General features: G+C 40.0%; 1 protein-coding gene across 5 annotated transcripts in view; it reads right to left on the bottom strand.

Annotated features, from left to right (window-relative positions):
* Nucleotides 1-6,466: 6,466 nt before the first annotated feature.
* The window catches only part of RNF19A (ring finger protein 19A, RBR E3 ubiquitin protein ligase), a 54,679-nt gene continuing 37,860 nt past the window's right edge, over nt 6,467-23,285 (bottom strand). For 4 of the 5 annotated variants that reach the window (XM_064647536.1, XM_064647556.1, XM_064647545.1 and 1 more), the window contains exons 3-10: nt 21,467-21,675; nt 19,343-19,487; nt 18,598-18,760; nt 14,096-14,210; nt 11,938-12,099; nt 11,195-11,408; nt 9,657-9,881; nt 6,467-8,683 (exon numbers count right to left, since the gene is read on the bottom strand). In XM_064647536.1, coding sequence (XP_064503606.1) covers nt 7,993-8,683; nt 9,657-9,881; nt 11,195-11,408; nt 11,938-12,099; nt 14,096-14,210; nt 18,598-18,760; nt 19,343-19,487; nt 21,467-21,675 — 1,924 coding nt within the window. In that variant the 3' untranslated portion in view covers nt 6,467-7,992. The remainder of the gene's footprint in view (nt 8,684-9,656; nt 9,882-11,194; nt 11,409-11,937; nt 12,100-14,095; nt 14,211-18,597; nt 18,761-19,342; nt 19,488-21,466; nt 21,676-23,285) is intronic. The other variant, XM_064647564.1, reaches the window with a different exon arrangement.

The following is a 23,285-nucleotide window of genomic DNA, read 5'->3' as shown; positions in this document are numbered from 1 at the left end:
CTTCCTTGATGACTTGCATTCCTGAAACTGCTGCCAGGCTGGGCTTGCGATCTCAGCAGATCCTTGGCATCAGCCTCACTCTGGGAGATGTCCCAGTGTCCTCCAGCACCTTGTTGGGTGCCTCACTCCCCACTGAATTGCTGAGGCAGAAGCCAGTGATTGCCATTGAAGCCATTAGAAGCACTAATTGATGCAGGAATTGTGAACACCCTGCTCTATGGATAGCAGACCCCTGGAATTTCAGGCACTAATCCTTTACTACATCTCTTCTTTAAACATCAGGTCGAGCTGCATTACCTGCTAGTCTTTTCTGTCTGATGTTCCCTCATACCTGTCTCAACTAGGAACTTTTGGCCTCAGCTTCCTAAGTTAAAGAATTATATGTTGAAGTACAAGGGAACAAAGGGATTTGCAGTGCCTACAGTCATTTTGGTGATGGTCCTCATTCAGATTTCATTGAGATTGACTGCATTTTCAGACAGCATTTAGGAGGGCCTGAGGGACAGGCAGAACAACTTTTAAAAACACAGAACTTAGACAAAAATAGAATAAAACATGTTAGGGGCTGTACTGCTGATTTGACCTGAACACCTCAAGCCTTTTGTCTTTAGAAGAGAGCAAGAGAACATCAAATAGTTGACCTGGCTTCATGGCAGAGAGACCCAAATCGTAGCACAGTCTTACGTTCTCAAGCTTGTCACTTACCCCCTCAGCATTAACATCCACCTTTGTGAAAACAAACAACAAACCAACCAAACCCAACAACCATACAAAAACAGGAGGAGACAGGGACAGGCAAGTGAAGTGTGGTCCCCAGTGTGGCCACACACACACAGCACATGCCCTGTATAGCTGAGCTAACTAGTGACCCACTTGCTCATGGATAGCTATCCCTGCCTGGGTCCTCCCCACTGGAACGTAACATGTCAGTGGAGATGCAGCCTCCAGCTGTGGCAGTGCAGGGCACCGGTGTCAGTGCCACTTCCTTGCAGCCCCGTGCCATTTCTCAGTTAGTGCTTGCTAAATGCCACCCTTGTAAATAAATTCAGCAACATGAGAGTGGATTTTCTTGTAAGCAAGAGGGATTATAAAGGGATAAAGTGCCCATCACACAGAAAGGTGTGCTCAGAAATGTCTTGAGCAGGCAGCCAGCGAGGAAAGGGCAGCTCGAGCACCCTAAATGCCATCAGCACTGGTCTGGTGGCTGAACATAACAGCTCAAATTTAGGCCATTTGGAATTTTAATGTCCTTACTGTGGAGATGGTAAGTAATAGTAGTCCTTTTATCAAAGCTGGCTCACCAGGCCCTTGTGCAAGGAGAGATGTGTTGTGTCAGCTTTGCCCACCAAAACGCTTCCTGCTGGTACCTGATGTGCAGACAGGTGCCAAGGTTGTCACATGCCAATGCTACTCAGCTACCTGGCCTGGAACATGAACGAGGTGCAACAGCAGGCTCATGTTTGTTGTTGAGCTTCCACCTGTCGTGAGGAGCCTGGATTTTCTGCCAGATGGATACCTGTTCCCTCTGCTGCCTGCTCCAAGGCCAAACATTTCAAGGGAATGATAAGCAGTTTGATCACATTTTAGGGACCATCCCAGAGGCCAGCAAGGGGATGCTGTTACCCAGCTGTGCTTGCAGGCACTTCACCTCCTTCACCTGCCCCACAGAGCACATGTTAAACGAACAGCCTGGAGCTGGGGACAGGGCCAGGAATGCTACGGCAGGAGCTTTGCACACAGGTCTGTTTACATGTGTCCCTTGGTCCACTCACTCTTGGACACTTCGCTGTGCAGGACACAGCTAAGGAGCAGCAGGACAGGTTTGCTCAGTGGTACAGTCCCACTCCCTTTGGGCTTCCCATGTGCTGCTGCAGTGCCAGCCCTGCGCTTGTCCCCATGCCGACGAAGTGCCCAGCCCTGCCCAGTGCCGGGCCAGCACAGCTCAGCCCTGGGTGGCCACTCTACACTTGCAGCTTTCTGTGCTCCATGAGAGCTGGGGGGAACCTCAGGTTCTTTCTGCAGAAGTGAAGCTGAACAAGGTCACGTGGCAACCCCAGCGCAGAGCCTTTGCTTGCCTTGAACACTGCATTTCCCTGCTCCAGGTGGGGATTGCCATGATGGGGACAGTGCAGAGTCGAGACCCACAGCACATCCCTGTCCACAGCGACCTTCAGCAGCAGCAGGGCCTCTATCACCCAGGAGGACAAGAAACCAAACTTCAGGATTAGAAAGTGACATGAAGGGAATAAACAAGCCAGATTTAGCATAGAGGGGCCCACAGCAGGCAAGGCCTGCAGCCCTGGAGACAGAGGGTAGGGAGCAGCACAGACACCTGAGGAGGGAGCACAGCTGGGCACGGTCACCAACAAGCATCTGTCCCTGTGCTTGTGGCTGCACTCCAAGGCCTCTGGGCAGCAGCCTCCCACCAAGGCCAGAGAAGCTACCACAAAATCATAAACTCCATCTGAAAAGCTGTTGCAATCTTTTTACAAAGAAACAAATTAATAATAATATATAATAATATGAACATACAATCTGTCTCCTCAGAAAAAAAAACTTTTTTTATTTTTGCACAGTGAGTTCCCTGACAGCTGAGTTGGGTCTCGACTCTTAAGATTTTGAACAACCTCAGAGACAACTCTTGCTGCCCCTAGTTCTCAATAGCACTTTAAAATATCTATGGTTCAATCTAGTTAAGTATATGAGACAGACTGCTATGCTACTCTGTTTTTGCAATAACTTTGAATTTGTCTGACAGTGACAAGGAGGAGATCTAGAGGCAGCTACTCCAAGTAGCTCTTTCAGCACAGCCCAAGATGTTCCTTCACAGCAACAGAATGCACCACACAATCTAGTTCCTCTACCAAAAAAACCTTTATAAAAAGCAGCACAGCCCAAGGAAATGCTGCTGTGCACTGAATTCCAGCTCAAGTGAAAAAGGAACCTGTGTCTGGCCAGGACTTGTCACAGCACCTTTTCCAATTACATCTTCACAAGATGGTTTCATGCCCTCACAGATGCTATTCCACCTTCTCAAGTTTCTTTCAGCAGCATTCAAAACCTACATAAAAACTTTATATCTCCTTATAAAGATATTGCAAAGCCTTATGCATGACCTGGTAGATACTTGCCAAAATCTCCTCTTTAGAGGCCAAGAGACTGCCCACAAGTTACACTACACTGTGTCTATAATGCTGGCAATAAACTAGACCTACAAGAATGGCCTCTTCTCCTCCTCTCTAGGGAAAGTATTGCACAGCCACTGTTTTGCAGAAATAAAGAAGGGAAAATGGCAACCTGTCGCGGAGCTGAGGAAGCCAAACAATTTTGCACTGTTTTGCAGAACTAAAGAAGGGGAGATGGCAACCCATAGTGGCATTGAGGAAGCCAAACAATTTTGGTAGCACAGGCAGCCTTCACACAGGCAAGCAGGACTGTACAAGACTGTGCCCCTTCCTGGGGAAAATCTGGGAGCTCTTCATGTAACATCACATTCACCTGCCCACAGTCTATACCCTCAGTTTCTGTCCTATATCCTTAATATATAATCACGTGAACAGCAACAAACCATAAATTGAGATTAAAGGATTACAATCTTTAGAGCCATCTTCCAAGACCTGGGGTCCTGTTGGGCACAGAAGTTCAGTGGTTTGTGTATCAAACTCCCCCTGTGCCTCCCAGACAAGTTTCTTGGTTACCAGGTACCCCATGGCCACTTTTCTCTGTTTCTCCTACCCTGTGAGACTGAGGGTAACAAAGACATCGTCACCACTCTGGGATTGTGTTTCTCACCAAGATCTGACCTGGGGTTGTTTGCCACTCACGGGGAGAATGTTTTGCTCCCACAGCACCACCATATTATTAAATCTGAGAAGACCAGGTGGTTGTCACCTTTGAGGCTGGCAGGAGCAGCAGTCAAGGCGGTAACAGCGCTCTTCAGACCTTTGTAATTTCATAAAGGCATTCCAAATAAATCTCAGTGTTATTTCCAGAGTTTCTGCTCAAGACTGCCTCAATTTCACCTGAATTAGATGGAATATTAATGTTTTTTAAGGTCACTAACTCTAGGATTTTTCAACCTTCTACTTGATTATCCTTATTAAGCATTATTACCCCTGAGAGTGGTGGCATTATTAAGTAGGCAACTATTTAAAAATCAATTTGAATGACTTGAAGAGACGTCAGTCAGTCAAAAATGTTTACATATCAGTAAAAAGTAATCAGCTCCTACATTCAAGTTTGTGAAACTGATTCAATGAAAGGAAGAATAAACAAGTCCAGATGCTTTACTACAAAAAAAGCATATGCAAACATCATGAGGAAAGCTTTTATGATGGCTTTTATCTATCTAAAATTGTAACTATCTCAAATATTCTCAGATATAGCAGACATTAAAATAAATTTCCTCAAGATCCACAATCTGACATGAATTAATCAAATTGGCCAGGGAATCATGAAAAAAATTCTGAAAAGGAACCCCTCTGTTGGGAAATCAGATGTAAACTTGATCTTTCCTGTGGTTTATTTCAATGAAAGAAAAAGGTTCCTTTTTAATTCTTACACTGGTAGCTCTATAAATAAGAGAAGCATCTCCTGCATTAGTGTATTAATAGAAGGGTTCTTTTACTTTTTTATAGACTCAAGATAAAATTCAGTGCATTAAATTTATTGGTGCTTTATTTATTGCTGTTTAGACTGCCTTACACATGAAATATTACCTCTGAATAAAAGAAGTCACAAAATGAGCAGCGAAACAGCTTTCTGCTAAAAGCTTATCCAAAAGTGAACTTACCTTACATGTTATCTCTTAATGTGGAATGTAAAACTGTCAGATTATTTCAGTGACTGAAAGTAACGCTAACCTATTGATAAAGTTTACTTACAAGAGTAAACTATATTTCCAATTTCCTGCACAGCAGAATTGACTTGAGAAATTAAAAGTTAGGTTTAAACTCACTGAAATGGGTCCACCTCCCAATTCCCTGCTGCCAGCACTGGGTTGCACTGCTGCATATTGATGTGTGAGCCATTTCATGGGTGTACTGGATAAAGCCAAATCACACATTTTCAAAGCTTGAGACATCAGCAATAACTTTATTGCTGCTGCACAAGACATCAGACTCAAAACTGAACTGAAAGTAAAAACCAGAGGGGAGGTTCACCCTCTGCCCTATTGCACAGAGCAAATAACATCTGGCTTCAGAAAACTAATAGAAGTGCCTTAAGAGATTGCACAAAACTTCACTTCCTCAGAGGTTAAAAACTGGAGGTCTTGAAGGACATTCACCTCCAAGGTGAAAGTCTGCACATGCAGTGACAGAAGCATGACTGGCTCACTGAGTCACTGCTGTTCCACTCTCCAGACTCTGCATAAAGAACCAATTAATGCCTCAGTTCATGACTGTAAAAGAGAAATTTCTATATAGGCCTGAAAAATTACATCAGAATTCACCAACTGGCATCAGATGATCAACAGTAAGTACTTTGTTCAGTTAATGCTGATCTTAATTCAATACATCTACTTATCATTAATTGTATTTCTTAAATGTTCGTACTGGGGGAAAAAATATCAACCAGGAACAAAGGACAAAAAGGAACTGCTAACACCAACCCCCTACAAAATACAAGATTTGTGTTTACTTCCAGTTCAGAGTGCCTGACAACAGGGCAAAAATTGCCTGAATGCCCTGCTACTTCTAGAGTATGTGGCTTCACTTACCCTATTTCTTTTTCTCTCTTTGAGCAGCTGTCACTGGAAATTTATAAATAATAATTTATAAATAATGCTCTAATTGTAGTTTTAGAGTTGACCCAGCATAAGAGTTACTCTCTTGTTATTCACCCTGATGGAAGTACAGCTTACATATGGGTTTGAGATGAGGCAGATCCAGCTCTGTAATGCAACCCCATTAGTTTTACTTTCTTACTTCCCAAGTAAGTGCAGGTGAGAAAATGAACGCAATGAACAGGCAGTTCAGCCAAGCAAAACCCACCAGCTGTTACCCAGAAACTCTGGCCAATCTGTGGTGTTTCAGAATGTGCAGGTTATGTGAACTGAAAGAGTGTCACTTCAGACAGAGAAGGAGTTTGAGTTTAGCTTAGCAATCTGATCTTACTTGTGTCAAGATGATGCAGTTTTGTTTGAAGAGCAATATGCTCATGCCAGAGCCGCATCCCTCTCAGAAAACCAGTTACTGTCCTGCCTGCCAGAGAGGCAGATCAGATTTCTTTTCATCTTAGAGAAGAGCAATGAGGTTGAAGTCTTGTACAAAATGCAACTGACTTTAGATCTTACATTTCCAAGTATCAGAGCACTCAACTTTCAAAGAACACCTAATAAAATAAAAATGTTTAAAGGCAACAAGAGAGGAGAGCAGTCAGCAACTTGCAGGAAGAAAAGCTCCTGCTGGGAACATACACATTTTCATAATGCTGATCAGCACACTAAATGACAGACCACTAGAAGTCAGTATTTAGACATTTATTTCAGATATGCAGTTTACACGCATATTATTGAGCAAAACTGAATTGCAAATATACAAATACTGTAACAAGCATTACCAAATAACATAACTGGCACTAGTGTTATAAGCCTATTACTGAAACTGGTGAGGATAAGTCATGGAAGAGGACTGCAGCTCATGGCATTTTCTTTTTTATCCAACCAAACTTCCAGTAGCACCATAATGGCAATACATGAAACACAAGACAGAACATTGTTAACCGTTTATGAGATTCACAATCGTTTTTTCCATTTTAGTGAATTACTTAGCAAAAAAATGTTAACAGTACAGGCGCTTTGGCCAACTTCAGCTTGTGTTCAGCTGTGTATCTTTCATGTGCGAAAGAAAAAAAAAAGCCAGCATATTTGGAACCCATCTTTGCACTTGGGCAGTCATTGCACTGCACTTAGATTCTGGGACTGAAGACAGGCATGTCTTGCAAAGAGATGTCAAGTCCACTAAAGCCTGAGTGAGTCTTTGGTAGGCCAATAACTCTATTATATCTACCACAGTCATTTTATTCACTAGAATTTTCTTTTGTGATCCAAGGTGGCCAAAGAGGACATTCTGGAAAACATTACAGTAAAATCCTCAAACGACCAGGCACTTCAAACCCAGTCTTTTCCAAAGGCACCAAGAATTGATGGGGCACCGATTTTCCCCCTAATGAAAGGTGACTGCATCTGCTTTTCTACAGTGTTTATAAATCACTCGATTGTTATTTTACAGTTTTTATACACTATATAGTAGCCTTACCTGCCGCATGATTGGTTGCATGAATGAATAGGTAACCCCACTGATCTTCCCAGGTAACGTCTCCACCATATATGAGGTACCAAATTCTTTTGTTTTGAAATTATGTAAAATGCCAAAACCCTGCTCAAAGTGTACACACATACAAACACTTCTGACACAGGCTACATCCATCTGTAGATATGCAGTTCATTCTACATGCACTCTAAATATGGTATGTCCAGTTATGAAACGAAATTATCATTCCGAATATTCACTATTGAAGTATGTTTGTAGAGGTCTTTGCAGGTCTTCTACTTCCCTTAAATTTAAAAGTTCACACAAGAGTGGTTTTAAGTCACAAATGCTCAGCTAATACCATTTTATACCAAACCCCATATTTTCCAAGTGAACAGTGCAGGACATATTATTCATTTCAGCATTTAACATATTAAGAATTTACCATTTTTTCTCTAAATACACCAAGTATATGCTTTCAAGCAAAGTTGTGGCAAAAATACAAAACATGGACGTATTTGTACTGCTGTAATGCACTTGGTTAAAGCCTGCACGCCTCTTCACACAGGTTGAAGATCCATATGAAGTATTTTGCCTTATCAGACAAGTATATAGAAAATGCAGTTGTATTAAAACCTTGCTTCTGCTGGTCACCTGAAACTTACAGAAGCCACTTGTAATTCGATCAGCTTTCAGACAGGGTTCTTTAGTGGCAAAGATTTTTGCAGCACTTACAGACTTAAATTTCAGTCTGAATAGCAGTGCTTAATTCCACAGCATGTTGTGAATGATTGTTGTTTGTTTCTTTCAGTGCTTCACCAACACCTAAATCTACATCTGTTGAAGATCCATTATTAATGCTTTCCTCAGCAATGTAACTCAGCTGTGGAACATCAGTGCTTGGGGCTGTTGGAACAGGCACAGGGATTCCACTTGGCTGTGGAGAGTTTTCCAAGCGATCGTTTTCCACCTCAGGGAGAACACTGACTGTAGTAAAGCGAGTGTGATAGTCGCTGGAACCATGGCTACAGGAAGTTTTCATACTTTCCATATCTGAGCAACTAAACTCAGAGAAATGACTGGAGTGCGAATCTGCTACAGATGGAATACTATCGCTGAGAGAGGGAGAGTCAAATTCACTGGAGTTTGTGCTTTGCTGTTCCAACAGCTGAGCATCCATGTCCTCTCTTGTCTCATTAATCTTCATGCTGCTCTTCTTTCTCAGTTTACCTTTGCACTTTTTCCCCGCCGTGTTGTCCTTAGACCACTTGGCGGCGCCGGACTTGCCCTCCTGCGGGCCGGCGGAGGAGCAGCCGGCGGTGCCGCGCCCGGCAGCGCTCCCGTCCTCCACGCTGCTGCTCCCGCTGTGGTGTCGGAACTTGGCTGGCTTGGACTCGATATCCACCTGCACTTCCAGGCTGTTGCCCTCCCTAGAACAAGAAAGAATCCACGAGTGTAAGTGGTCATCTAAGCCAGCTAACGTGGCAAAACAAACTCTCAAAGCTTTTCAACATACACAGAAAAAGTGAGGAGAGATGTATCTTGTTTTAGAGAAATGTTTAACCAAATGTGGTGGTTTGGGCTAGGCCTTCCTTGGTGACCAGTTTGTAACCAAGGAAGGGTCCAGATGTACCCAGTATTCCCTACGATTTTTACGTAAGCCGGGCTATAAGAAGAAAGGAGGAGAGGCCTTCGCTCTCTTTCCTTCCGGCGGCTTGGAGGTGCAGGTTCCCTGCTGTTGAGTCTGCCGTGTTGGGGAGCGAGGCCTGGTAAGGCCTTGTCGGCCTTGGGAGACAGAGGTTGCCGGCGATCGTTCCAGAGCAACTCTCGGTTGTCCCAAGGAGAGTAGTGAGATATTTCCTTGCTAACTCTTTTAGTGGATAGATATTGGGCTACTAATTGGGATATATATATATATATTTTATTTTGGTTTTGTTCCTTTTCCTTTCCCCCTTCCCATTCCCTTGTGAAATTGTATATATTTCAATTGTAACATAAGTGTAAATATATTTATATATATTTATATATATCACTTTAGCTGTCTCTCTCTTGTTTTGGGTTTTCTTAGTTGTTTTTCTCCCTCTTCTCCCTGAGGTTTGGGGGCAGGGGGGACTTCTTGTGGTAAGGTTTGGAGACTCGACAGAGAGCCAGCTTCAAACCATATCACCAAATAAGCAGCCCAAAGGAAAATACTAAGTCTGAAAGACCAAACACTAGAGCTACAGTGATGATGCTCCTCATTGGAAATAACCTTGGCAAAATGTAAGCACTCATAAATTCCATTTGTAACAAAATTTATGGTTTCGAAGTATAATCACTAAAGTAGAACAGCTGAGGCATGCTTAGAATATCCTTTAATAAGCAAGGCTTATTAATATTCTGTTTTCACCACGTTTCTCTTACCTGTCCAAAGGGATGTAGGAGTTCAGAATGGATCCTGCCATTGCTTTGGTACTGGCATTGTCACTAACTGTTCCCAAGCTAACTGTGCCAGATTCTCCACTCAAACTGTATCGTTCTTTCTGCACATCTGCTTGTACTTCCAGTCTTTGAGAGAAAGAGAGAGAGTTGCATATACTGCCACAACAGTTAAAGCACAGTAGCTGCAAACTAGTGTCATCTTGCAGACTGAAATAAGTAAATAATAAGTCAGTAATAAGTAAAGTTCATGAGTTACTCCAATACAGATGTACATATCAACACTATGAAACAGGTTCTCTCTTCCCACTATCAAAAATGACTATTTTTTTGATTGAAAACAAACAAACAAACTCAGATTTATTTCCCAACAAAGCAAAATGTTATATTTTAATCAAAGGTTCTGGATTCTTTCCCTCCTGAGATTTACATGGACAACTTCCAGGTTTAGCTACATTTCTTTTGCACTATACTTAAAAAATGGAAAAACCAATCACAAGGGTATATAAGTTCTCAACATGATAGTTCCCATGTTTCCCCTGCTGCAAAATTATTACTAATCAAATAACATGCAGGGAACTGTGTTCTGTACTCTGCTTTTCTTGTATTGTTATCAACTGCAACAGGAATAATAGAAACCTCAGCAATCTTAAATTGGGCTGAGCAGATAAGCCAGAAAGCAGATTACAAGTTTTTTTCCAAATGTCTTGTTTATCTATGTTCTAACAGTGAAATAGAAGTGGGTTTTTTTGTTTTGTTTTCCACTCCATCTCTTTAAAGAGGAGAGTATGTATACCTCACTCAGCAGTCACAGCTTGAAACATGTGCTCCAGCATAGGGGAACTCTTGATACTATCCTTCACTCTTTATTCTATATAGACTGGACTGCCAAATTACTCAAAATGAGCAGTGCTGGCACCTGATTTAAGGAGCAAATTCCACCCTGAACCCTAAACATTAACAATCCTTTCTAGACACTCCCTTTCTCTTCAGGGTGCAGAAGAGCCAACAAGCCGAAACGTCCAAATTCACAGGAGGCATTGAGCACTAAGTGACAAGAAGCTGCCACCTGGGCAAAGCCACATACTCAGCTGCCTCCCCTCCTGCCTGAAGTCCATTTGGAATCCACACTCCATCCAGGTGTTCTGAAGGCAACAGAACAGGGCTTGGTACTTGTAGACTACTGAATAAGTCAATAGTTCTGACTTTGGGGTGAGATGCACCAGAGAACACAACTGCATAAGACATGAGGTGCCTCCCTCTGACTCCTGGGTAGAGGTAGCTCTCCTGGGAAGCAGGAAACAAGATCTCAGGCCTCACTCACCCTGAACAAAATTCAAGCCTTTCTTGGAGGATTGTGGTCAGGCAGGACCTCTTGAAAATCAAGTAAGTCTGTCAGGGATGAACTGTTTATCTCCCTTTTAATAGGAACCAATTTCAAAACACAAAAATCAGAAAACCCAGCAATACCACTTCCTCTGCCTCCATGTAGAGCAGGACAGCGTGAAAAGGTCCCGTCTCACCTGTTAAAGCAGTTAACCATTGCGCTCCCCGAGAGGCTCCCTGTGATGCTGGCCCCAGCCAGGGCCATCGTACTCGCGGTTTCGCTGAGGTTGTCTCGGATGGCTCCTATCCTATCCATGTGGCTCCCACTTGCACTTAGGCTGCCAGTCAGTCCTCCAACACTTCCTTCTCCTATGCTGGGGTTGTGTCGTGCCTCTGCCACGGAAGTGGTATCTAGACAGAAACAAAGACGGCTCGTCAGTTATGGAAGTAGCATTTAGTTGTTTCTAGAATGCGACCATGGAAACTGTTCCTGAAATTGTGCTGAGAAGAAGGATTTGTAAAACATGCTGTCACAAAAAGAGAACTTTGGGGGAAAACAAACAAACAAACAAACCCCACAACCAACCACAAATAATTAAAAGAGACACCTTTCTCGGAGCTGCTGTAATGGTTATGCCTGACATCACATGCTTAAAATACCAACAGAATTCTGAAAGAGCAACATTAATGCTATCTTAAAACTTTTACATACGGAAAAGACTTGAGTCTGGCTTTGATTAAAATGGGCAAGAAAAGCTTTAATGCTTGTATTACAGCCTAGCCCAATATGACAGAGAGACATGACCATGACCTGAGAAGTGCTCTTTTCAGCAATGAGCAGAAGCAGCCTCAACTGCAAATAACTACTCTGGTATCTAAGGCAGCAAATACAAGTCACAAACTCCATATTTTCAGAAAACAGAACACTGAATTTCCTTACCTACAGCTGCATTTGTTCCACCAACATTTATATCATTTTCATCATCAAATTCTATTCTGACACCTTTTCCATTGCCAGCTGACACACCACAGCCCCCACTTCGGCAGAGGGAAATTGGAACAACTCCATACACATAAGCCAGCATAATAGGAACACCAATACCTACAGAAGAAAGTACAGTCTTTCATTAAATGTGGCTTATATTTTAGAGCCTTTCATAAAGGCAATTTCATTCTCTATGATTACTTAATATTTCACACTTGAAAGAGGTCAGGAGGAAGTAAAATTAAGAAATATTGGTAAATCACTAAGGAGGAATTGACAGAAAAGTACTTTCAGAGGCAGAACATCCTGTCAGCACTGATAGCAAGGGAAGCTTAATGATTGATGAATTAACACTTCCAGTATGTCCATACCATCTTTTACAAACAAAATTAAAGTATTTAAAGGTTCATAAAAGCTCCACTGGGGACTGTAATAATGTTTCACCTGAGAGGAAAAATAGCAGAGCTCTATTTCAAACGTTATTCAACTAAAAATGTTAGTACCTCTACTAATTTAATAAGGGGCTCATTTTGCATCCAATAAATGCAGACAGGGCTTTGCTATCAATTTATTAGGACTTAGCATTATTATTACTCTGGAATCTTTCAATATAAAAGTAAACAATTCTGTGGAGCAGGGTGGCAGCAGTAAAGGGACACCAGGGAAAGGAACTGTGGGCTAAAGCGCACACAGATACACGCACTCCCATTCTACTGCTTCTAGTGGACTATGGAAGTTACTCCTTTAGCACATGAATTAAATCATTCTATGGCTTTGCTGATGGAAGTACACGGAAGATACAAAAATGGCAGACTGAAAAATGGCAATCTGGCACATTCTGAAAATGGACAGAAGCACACCCAATAGAAAGGTTCCTCAGTCTAATCTAAAATAAAGGTTCCAATTACAGGAACTCCCCTTCGCTAGAAATTTCTCATTATTCCAGGAGAAAATCCATATTCATTATTTTGGAAGCCATATAATGCCCTGAGACCGGAGACCACGTGTTAATAGCAATGGGGCAAGAGCAAAACTCCACAAAAAAACCCCAACTGCTTTGCCTGAAAGGCCATATTTATCCCTGTTCAGAAATAAGAAACAGCTTGAAAGAATGAGGTAAAGCAGACCTATAAATGCAACTATCAGACTTTGTGGCCCACTACCTGTTTAGCAGGGATCTGATTCCACAGCTACAGAAGAACAATGCAGACTGACACGAGAGTAGGTTTTATGACTGGCATATCTGCATTTGCACAGTGGTCCAGCATTGATAACAAGCTGTTTAAAGCCACAGCTTTGGGGCCAGTTTGAACCATCACTTGCTAAAAGCGGCCCTGCCTTCCTGAGGTTATTCATTCCTTTCTGAGCATTGCTTCTGGCACAAGGGGGAACACTGCACACACGACCACATGTTCAGGAGACCGATCCAGCTTAAAACTAAGTGGTGCGTCTTAGTATGAATCAGTTATCGACCCCAGCTTTTACTGTGCAACTGTGAAGATGCCTGTGATGCAACAGAGGAGAAGCAAGGCAATGCCTGGCAAGTCCACTCCTTCCAAAAAAATCTGGGTTTACGGTGATCTTGAAATTACTTGAGAAGGTGAGAAGTATTTTGTAAGGTGCAGTCAGATTTTCCTCAAATGCTACCCTCAACAATTGTCATGAGAAAGAATGTGGTAACAATTCAAACTGACTCCCAGAGCAAAACAAAAAGTTTTCCACTACTGTAATGCTAAGTGTAAGAGACACTGCATTGTTGTTCTGCATGGAGAAAAGTTTGATATGAAGTTTCTAAAATACAAACAGACTCTGTGGAAACAGTTTTTTCTTGGTCATTTAGAAAACCTTTAAATACTTCACTCTTAAAAGCCAGACACAACAATGTGGAAACTTCAATTTGCAAGATAAAAATTAAATTCTTCAGGAAATACTGCATCAAAATCAAGTACTGTATTCTTCATTCTGCCCCAATAAATATATAACCTCAGACTCCTCCTTGTCTCAGTTCCTTCACCTATAAAAGGAAACTACAGCGCTTATCTCAGCTGTGTTATTCAGGAGTACTTCTTTTTGCAAGGTGCTACCAAGACATAAAATATTAGTATTTGCTTACCTACAGTTACTGCAGCTACAACTGGAGACACAATTACAGATAAGGTTACACCACCTGCTATAGCCAAGTTTCGCTTGTGCTTTGAGATGTCTTTGCCTTCGTATCGATTGTGAATCTTGGAAGGAGAAAAGAAAGGGTTTTTAGAGTATTATCATCAATAATACATTGCTTCAAGAATGGAAGAATTGACATCATTTGGAATCTGTACTCTTCTAGAGAGATCACATTCTATGTCATGATTTATTTCTCATCTCAAAGAAAATAAAATTTATACAGATCTTAATTTTAGGCAACTACTTAGAAGTCCTCCCATCCAGGAACTAAGCATTTACTTTCAGCCTCAAGTTTGAAGAGCTAAATCATTGAACAGCTTTGTTTGTTCAATCATTACTCCAGCTTACATGGCTGTGAAAAGCAGACAAACTTTAAGGATAAACAAATTGACACATCTGATCAAACTGACATTTCTTATTCCCAGTCATCTTTCCCCTGAATGATACAGAGTGAAACTTCCACAGACTACTAGATCTATGGAAACAGGCTGCCATAGCATCATGAGACAGCCTCCACCAAAAATAACCTGGAAGGAGGGGAGAACAAGAACTCCGTTGCTCCAGCCGTTGAGACAGGAAATGTTTTTGCAAACCTGAGCCTTAGCTGTGCTACTGTTTACTGATGAATCTGCAAACCAAACCTCTTACTGATGGTTCAAGTCTGCAATAACTCTGAAATGTGACTGCCTCAAACTTATCTGCCACAAATCCCACATGAACCTGAAAGGCCTTCAAAGATCACTGTTTCGCAGAGATTTCCCACTTTTTGTGCATTTCATTTACTCTCTCTGGGAATATGGTCTCTCAGGGATATGGACTTTATTTGTTGTAGTTCTCAGTTAAGATATAATTACAAAGGAACAACAGTAGCAAGATCTTAATGGCTGTCATAAGGCTAAGCTAATCCTCACTCCATCCAAGGAGGAACACAAAAGGCAGTACCGAGAAGATAATGACAAAAAATGAGCTGGATGTTGTGATTTCTAAATTACCATGTTACTGAATGCTGTGTTTTCTAAAATATTATCTCAATTAGAGATTTGGTAGGGTAGTTCTCTTTGGAATAAACAAAGTATTTGTTCAGGCAAGACAGGCCAGGAAGGGCAGAGAAGGCACTGTGCTTCGTGCAAAGAGAATGCATTTACTTGCTCTGAGGTACATGATACAGAGAGAGAAACACAGAGTGAGAGAGCATTTGAATGTGAAACATGTCTATGGATTAAAATGGAAAAACTGAACATAAACATTCTCTCACAGTATGAGTGTGTAAAAATTACAAACCCAGGAAAATCAAGTTTCACAGGGCTCTGAGCAATTGCCAGGATCATCTCAGGTGCTGAATTTTACTGCTATGGACAATTTTAACTCCCAAAACAGAAGGCATACATAAAACAAACAGAGATATCCTTAAAGGCTACTGGATTCCTTAAACATAAAATTACAAAAACCAACATAAAGGAATGGAAGGAAGAGGTTATAGAGAAGAAACTGATTGAAAACATCAAGACAGAAGGTTACACTGGTAGAAATTACTATGAAATAAGAATCTTCTGAATATTGAGTAAATAATAAAGAACAGCCAAGCAAAAATACTAGACCAGAAGAGAGATTTCAATAAACACAAAAAACTGCTAGGTTACAAGACTTATGTCTATAATAATGGAGCACTAGCACTTCTCTGTCAAAGCACAAGCACAAATTCCTCCAATGAAGCAGACAGACAGTGTTGTAAAAGAACAATGAAGCTTCCTTTACCAAAGCAGCAGCAGCATTAAGAAAACAGAAAGTGGGTCAGATTACTATGAATGGGTATAAAGGAACCGCATGAAGGTGTCAGGCCAAAATCAGAAAGGTTAAAATAGAGGAGACAAAAAGCAAGGGACACCAAAGTCAAGGAGAAATTATTCTACAAGTACAGTGCTAGTAAGAGGAAGACCAAATTGGATCAATTTGCTGTTTAACAAAAAGGAAAGACAGCCAGCAGATGAAATTGGAGACATGTTCCTATTTTTTTTTCCCCTTCAGTTGTCACTGAAGATCAACTGTAAGCCAGATGACTGGTGACAAAGAAGTAAGATCTGTACAAATGCAGCAGGTTAGAGCGTACTTACATGAGCTGATCTGAAAAATATCTCAGCAGGCCCAATATCAGAGTCACTAACAGTAATTTTTGAAAACTATTTTTTGTAGAGGATGTCTGAAAAAAATTCTAGGAAAACTGGAAAAAGTTAAATGGCAATGGTGGTCTCAAAAAGATGTAAAACAAGAAGCTGAGGAATTAAAGACCAGTGAACTGAACTTTCATTTTCTGAAAGCTGGGAACTTGTAGACATCAAAACAAAGACAGAAAATAAAGAGGTAGCACTGATTTTTTTCAAGTAGAAATCATGTCGAATAATTTTCTTCTGTGACAAGGCAACTTGGCCTTGAGGATGGGGAGAAACAGATGTCATGCACTGACTTTAACAAAATTCTTACATTCTTGAATGACACTCAACCAGGTTATAATGGTCCAGACTGAAAAAATGGACGAGAGATAGCTACTATAAGCTTCATGTGAAACTACAGAAAACATGTGAATAGTCATTAGGTTCTCTTACTACGCAAATTGAAATTCCTAACTCCATACTTTTTCCAAGAGATACGCCCTGGATCCAAGAGTATTGCACATTTTCATTAACCTGGAAGACTGAAGGAGAAGAATGTGTGTGTGTTGAAATTCAGGCAAATACAATCTGGCAAGGTTGCAAGAATGCCATGAATTCATGCCAGTCTTGAGAAGTTGAAAAAATGGCCTGAAATTACTAAAATGCAGCTGAATGGTAATGAATTCAAGACTACCTTTAGGAAGAGGCCAATTGCCTAAATTAGCAGTATGGTGGGATAGCACGTGTGTTTTAGAGTACACAAAATGAAAATAGCATGTTGTTGAGGAAGAGGTAATCATTAGTTCATGTCACAAGATCACCCTTTCATTTAACTCCACAGTAGTAACGCTTCGTCTTCACTGCTCTATTCAAACTAGACAAAAGCAAAGGTGGTATGTACAACTACAAGGAAATCCAGAAGAGGAGAATCAGATGCCTAAACCAGTATGTTTTCTTGACAGTTTGTCAAGAAAAACTAGAAGTGCTAGGTTTGTTCAGAGAGAGGAATGAAAGTGGACTTAAAACATCATAAAATATGTAATGGCATATTGCAAAGCAAAAGGATTTTTTACATCAGCTGAAGATAGGGCAGTAAGAACATAATGTTAATTAAACTAATGTTAAAAAGGTAAAATAAAATTTACTAAGAAAATTAAGCTTGGAGGGTCTGTGGGATCTTCATCATCAGCTGTTTTGAAGAGAAATGCGATCAGGTGACAGGGGTCATGGACAAATGACCCTCATTAAGCAGTGAGGTACAACAGAAATTCTCATGAGGCTGCCCTCACAGACTAATGCTCTGAGCCTTTACCATTACTACATGAAAGGTGCTCAGCGATAGGGACTTATCCCAAAATCTAATGAGAAAAGCTAATCAAGCAAAAGGAATTTGGAACAGGTAACTGCTGCCTTCTTCCTCTTCTCACCTACAAGGTTCCAATGACTGTATGGGACTAGGCCATAACAGAATACAAGGATCAAAAGACAACTGTGGCAGAAGATAGGAGTACTTACTTGAAATAAAAAGATGAAAAATACAGTGAAAAAGCTGCATCCCTAAACCTTTTGTCTAGGAGCCTTTCCGCCCCAATAAATGCAGAATCATGAGTCTTGCCAGTCACTGTGAGAATCCATGCTGATAAAAGCAGAAAAACACATCTTCCAAGCCATCATTTCAAAAAACCCATTTTCAAAAGATCTGGATAACTCACTGCTTTATCCTAAGTTACTTAAAGGAGTTTGTTATTTACTTAACAGTAAAAGCTATTATATTTTTAAGAAGAAATCTATCAACTGAATTCTGAATAACATGATCATTTCTAGCTGATTCCCACAATCAGTAAAACAAAGACATATTCTTGTCTAGCTCTGAAGACTATTCCACATGGTGGACTGGCCCAAGGCAATTAATAAGCTGCTAAGTACAAATGCTTAAATATGTGCATGCACAAACCTAAACTAGCTTAACTTTATACTAAAACTCTGGTAACTATCTGCTTTTAAGAAAAATAAGAAGAATTTTCTTTTTGCCTTCCTTGTCCTCTAAATATTATTTAATTCTAAGGGACACTAGGGAAACCAGAGATCAAAACCAGAGCAACCTTGAAAAAGCATGCAGCAACTTTGACAGCAAGACACGGAAACTGGAAATTGTTCAGTGTTCTGCTCTGCTTGTTTTAAGAGAATTCTTTAAAACACTGCTCTTCCTTCCTGTACAATTGACACAAATATCTTGAACACAGTATTACCCAAGTCAAACAATGCAGAAGATAAATCCTGAAGGAGTTGTAGCATGTTTTACCTTACGTCCCACATACACAGGAATTCCAATAATCATAGCAGGAATAGCAATGCCAGCTATTAAGGCAATTCCTACAGGAGCTCCAACAAGTGTCCCTAGCTGCCACAGTATTTTCTTCTTACGGCTCCATGGTTTCTTCCCCCAAAATGTGCAACCTGATGGACTAATAGAAAGAAGAAAACTGTAAAGAAATTGTAAATAAATATAGCTATACACTACTGAACAGTTACAAAAATTACCTTAGTTATAAAATTACTGTCCTTAGGTTAAAGTTACAGATAGTACAGATATCAAAACATCAGTTATAAATTCTTCAGATTTTTTTTTGCCTTGACAGCATATTTTTCAATGTGAAGAGAAGCATACTGCATATACTACACACCAATCTGTGGTTCAAAGGTAACTTATACAATCAAGAGTTTTTGTAATGCTTACTACGAAGACAGAATTAAGTATCAGTATTGACATCAGCAAAAACAGTGGATGTGTTCATCTAAAACACTTCATTTGTACTAAGAAGTCGTTGCATGCATAAAACTTAGAAAATACTTTAAAATGAAAAATAACAAAGCACTAATTTAAATACATTTATTGAAATCTAACTTAATCCTCTGATATAGATACTTCAACTGTGATTCTCTACTCCGAGAAGAAGAAACCCAGACTTATACCACTCGGGAATCTACTTCTATGTAGTTTAGAAAACACATTACCAAACGCATAGATTTTTTTTTCTTAAATGTACCTTAAATAATGTAAATCTGAGATCTCTTTCATACACAGCCAACAGAATTCACAGCCACAGACAGCACAAGTCATATGATTGCAGCTTCCATCATTCATTTTTATTATATAAGCAGCACAGCGTGGGCATGGCTTTATGTCATCAGCTGTTTAAAAATGAATATTAAGATCATATCAGTTCTTTAGACAGGCAGATTTAATCAAAATACAGACAGACATACACATTTGGGAAAACCAAACGAACCATTATCTGAAAAACTGAAGAAGTTTTTTGTAAGGTTGCTCTACAAATCTTGATTTGTCAGTTACTCGATACCTATTAGTTTTTGCAAACCTTGGATTGAGTAAAACTAATGAAAACAAGATGTATTAGACAACGTTCAAGTAACTGAATAGTTAATGCATACTCTCTGTTCAAGCATTTACTAAGCTCAATGAAATATATATTAGACTCAGACATTAAATATGTATGTTAACACAGGACTGATAATACGGTCTCTAAATATAATCTTCTTTTACATTTCATGCTGTTATGAATCTTATACTTGAATATTCAGTCTCCACACTGTTAACTTATCTTAAATCCATCTCCCCATTCACATTCAATGTACTTCTTTGGTATCACCAACCTCCTCTTGAGTCCTTTTCACAGCCCTACTTTATATGTACTTACTCCCTAGAAAAACACAGTGTAGCAAGAAGAAAACTCCCGAGGCTCTTCCCATTCCCAAGTCAAATATGGAAAAATGAGGTTCAGTGACTAGCTCTAGTCAAACAAGGGGTCATTGAGCAACAGTGAAATACTTGTATACTGACACACCACAGTTGTGATCTTCATTCCTTCACATTACTGGCTAGCATCTGCCCTTTGGGACAAGCTGTTTATTCAGAGCAGTCAAAATACCTTGCAGCTTCTAGAGCAGAACTCCAAGTTTACTGCCTCTGTGCTACTAGGTAGGACAAAGGGAAAGGAGAGCTTATACTTGACATAAAGAATTCCCAAAAAGGTGCAGAACCAGCAGAAAAAAGCAGCTCTACCAACTCCAGTGCACAAGGACAGTGAGCAGCTGAAAGGATGCACTAGCTATTCCCACACGGGAACAGATGCACAACCTACAGGTCAGTAACTAAACCGAGCAAGTTCTTCAGCACAGGAATGGCTGAAGATCTACCACTTTTCAGGCTGGGAGGAATTGAAAGGGGAAGGAAAGGAGCTGCTCTCCTAATTTATTTAGTTTATTTTAAAATTTGTTTGAAAACTAGAGCAAGATGCCAGTTTTTAAGGCAAGATGGGATGCCTTGTTCAAATAAGCCAGCACAAACAAATTAGAGACTCCCAAGTCTAGGGCTGGATTGGAGAACAACAGCTCTAACTGCAAGGAGCAAAAGAAACTCCTTACCCAAATATCTACCTTGTTTGTTCAGGCAAACACAAAAGCTGCCAAATAAATCAGAGTTTGGTGTAATTCAGAGTCAGTTCTTATTAACAGCAACCTGGACTTCTGATGTGCAAAATACTACACTGAATAATTTATTCTCTTTTTTGGGGAATTACAATCAAGCTCAGCTTTAAGAGTTGGAATTGTTTGCTTTCTGGTAGACAGGACAGATGAGTGTATCCTAGAAAACCAGAAGTTAGTACTAACAAAGATGTCAAACATCAGAGTTGGCATCAGAGTAATAGTCTATTTTGAAAGCAGAAAAATCAGTGGATTTGAGTTTTATTTTTAATAGCTTTTATTATTAGCAGCCTTGGAAGTTTCACCTACAGTGGAGAAAACAAGTGCACCCAGTGTGTAAGTGATACAACTAAAAAAGTCAACATGCTAAACATGTGGGATGTCTTTGCAGCAAGTTCATTTGATTTCACATTTTTTAATTACAAAGTAAGAATTTCAAATTATGACAAGCTTCTAAGACTGAACTCAGATGTTCTGGTCACAGAGGACTTCAAATTATAACATCTGAAATTTTACTTCAAGTTTAGAATTGTTATTTTATGTTTCTGAAAGACAAAGCATCTCGTATCTACCATGCCATTATTCCATTCTTTCCTTATTTAGGGTTAATTGTGCAAATGTACAAAAGCGATGTTTTACAGACACAGTACCCTAATCATAAATACCTGCTGCTCCAGATTCCTGGCTGTAACTAATAGATGAAGAACGAATTGTTCTCAGGCGCAGACTCTGAGCTCTCTCCTGGCGAGCAGCATCGCAGGTCTGGTTGGGATGCCAAATTTGCTTACAGTGGTAGCAAAACTCAGTTCCACAGCCTTCTCGTCCACACGTAAGCTTGGGACAGCTGGCACATCCAAAAGCGATCACAGCATATCTTGAACAATCAAGAGGGGCAAAAGAGAATTTTGTTAATAAAAGCAGTTCTAACTATAGCCCAAAGCTGACGAGACAGCTGTCAGAGCAGCTGAAGCAGGTACAAAGGCACTGGACATCAGGAGTTGACATTAGGTGGGCCAGCACGGGTTCCTTATCACCTCTTTTCACCACTCTATTGTCGTTGTATGAGATTAAAATTGAACAGAAATACTATAATCACTACAACACTCTGCTCTCATTCACCTTAACTCCAAGCAGTACTGAAATATACTGTATTTAAGGCTGAATGCAATACTGTAAGGTTTACAGTCACAAAGAAACCACAGATTAGAAGAGCAGGACAATAAACCCCAAAAAATGCATTTTTAAAAACACATTTCAAACAGTAAACACAAAAATTGGTAAGAGTTCAGTGCCTCACTGCAACCTTTACTCTGATAATATTACAGAGCAAAAAGCTCCAAAAATGTTGAGTTACAAAACTGTGTTACGCTACTTCATAATCAGGCACTACATGAACAGTTCTACACAATGAGAGTTGTAGCAACAAATAAATTTCTTCATCAGATCTGCATTTCAAAGTTCAAATGATAAAAACACAATATGTATTATCGTTCATATCAGTAGTACATACAAACATATATACACGTGTCTTAATTCCTACCCATTGCAATTTTTTTTCAATGATTTTATGCATTAGCTTTCCTTAAAATATATACTACTAAGTCCACTGGTATGAAAACAGATTATTAACCTGGTATGAAAACAGATTATTAACCTGAACAGCACCTCAGAATAGATTTCAACAGATTTATAAATGCTGCAGGAGTTAAACTTCTGTTTTTATTTTAAGACTAAATTGTTTACTTTTGCCCCTCTCCATTTTATAGCAGTTGCATAAATTTAAAATATTCTTTATCAGTAATGATACTTGAAAAATTATTCCCATTCACATGCCTATTTGAAAATTCAGTTATTTTTATTTTAGAGTAGCTAGTTCTGAAGCTCTGTAACATTAACACAAATCTTATCCCTTTATTGTTTTAAAACAGCATGTTTGAGGTTCCTCCCAAGAAGTTGTGCAAACAAATAGGAGCTTTCAACCTTTCACTTACAGATGATGAAGTTACAAGTGAGATACATGCTTGCCTGTTTTCAAATATTTCTTACTTTCCAAGCAGAAATTTCGATAATTGCTAGACTCTTCTATATTGCTGTCAAGTTAATCAGCTCCATTTTTCCCACTTTCTGCAAACTGAAAATTGCTCTGCATGTACACAGAGACATTCTGATCCAAATGCTTCAACATATACAGGGATACATTCAAGGCTTGCTAACATTATATAAAAAAAATCTTAACTGTAATCTGTAAGTGTAACATATATCCTTCCTCCTTCCTATTGCTAATTAAGCATGGGCACATCCCTGAAAGCACTCCTCATTTGGGACTCATGTATTGGCACACCTTTGGAAAGTAACTTTTTAGACCAGAGCAAAATCTCAGTTCAAACTGTACAAGACTCCAAGTTTAATTTCAACATTTTGCATTCATTTAACAGATGTGAAAGCCAGAAGTTCTTGTCAGGCTGAGAGAAGGGTAAACCAACC

This window comes from Pseudopipra pipra, chromosome 1 (genome assembly GCF_036250125.1).
Source record: "Pseudopipra pipra isolate bDixPip1 chromosome 1, bDixPip1.hap1, whole genome shotgun sequence".
Lineage (NCBI taxonomy): Eukaryota > Metazoa > Chordata > Aves > Passeriformes > Pipridae > Pseudopipra > Pseudopipra pipra.
Note: the sequence above shows the minus strand (reverse complement) of the source record. Positions and strands in the feature narration are given on the sequence as shown.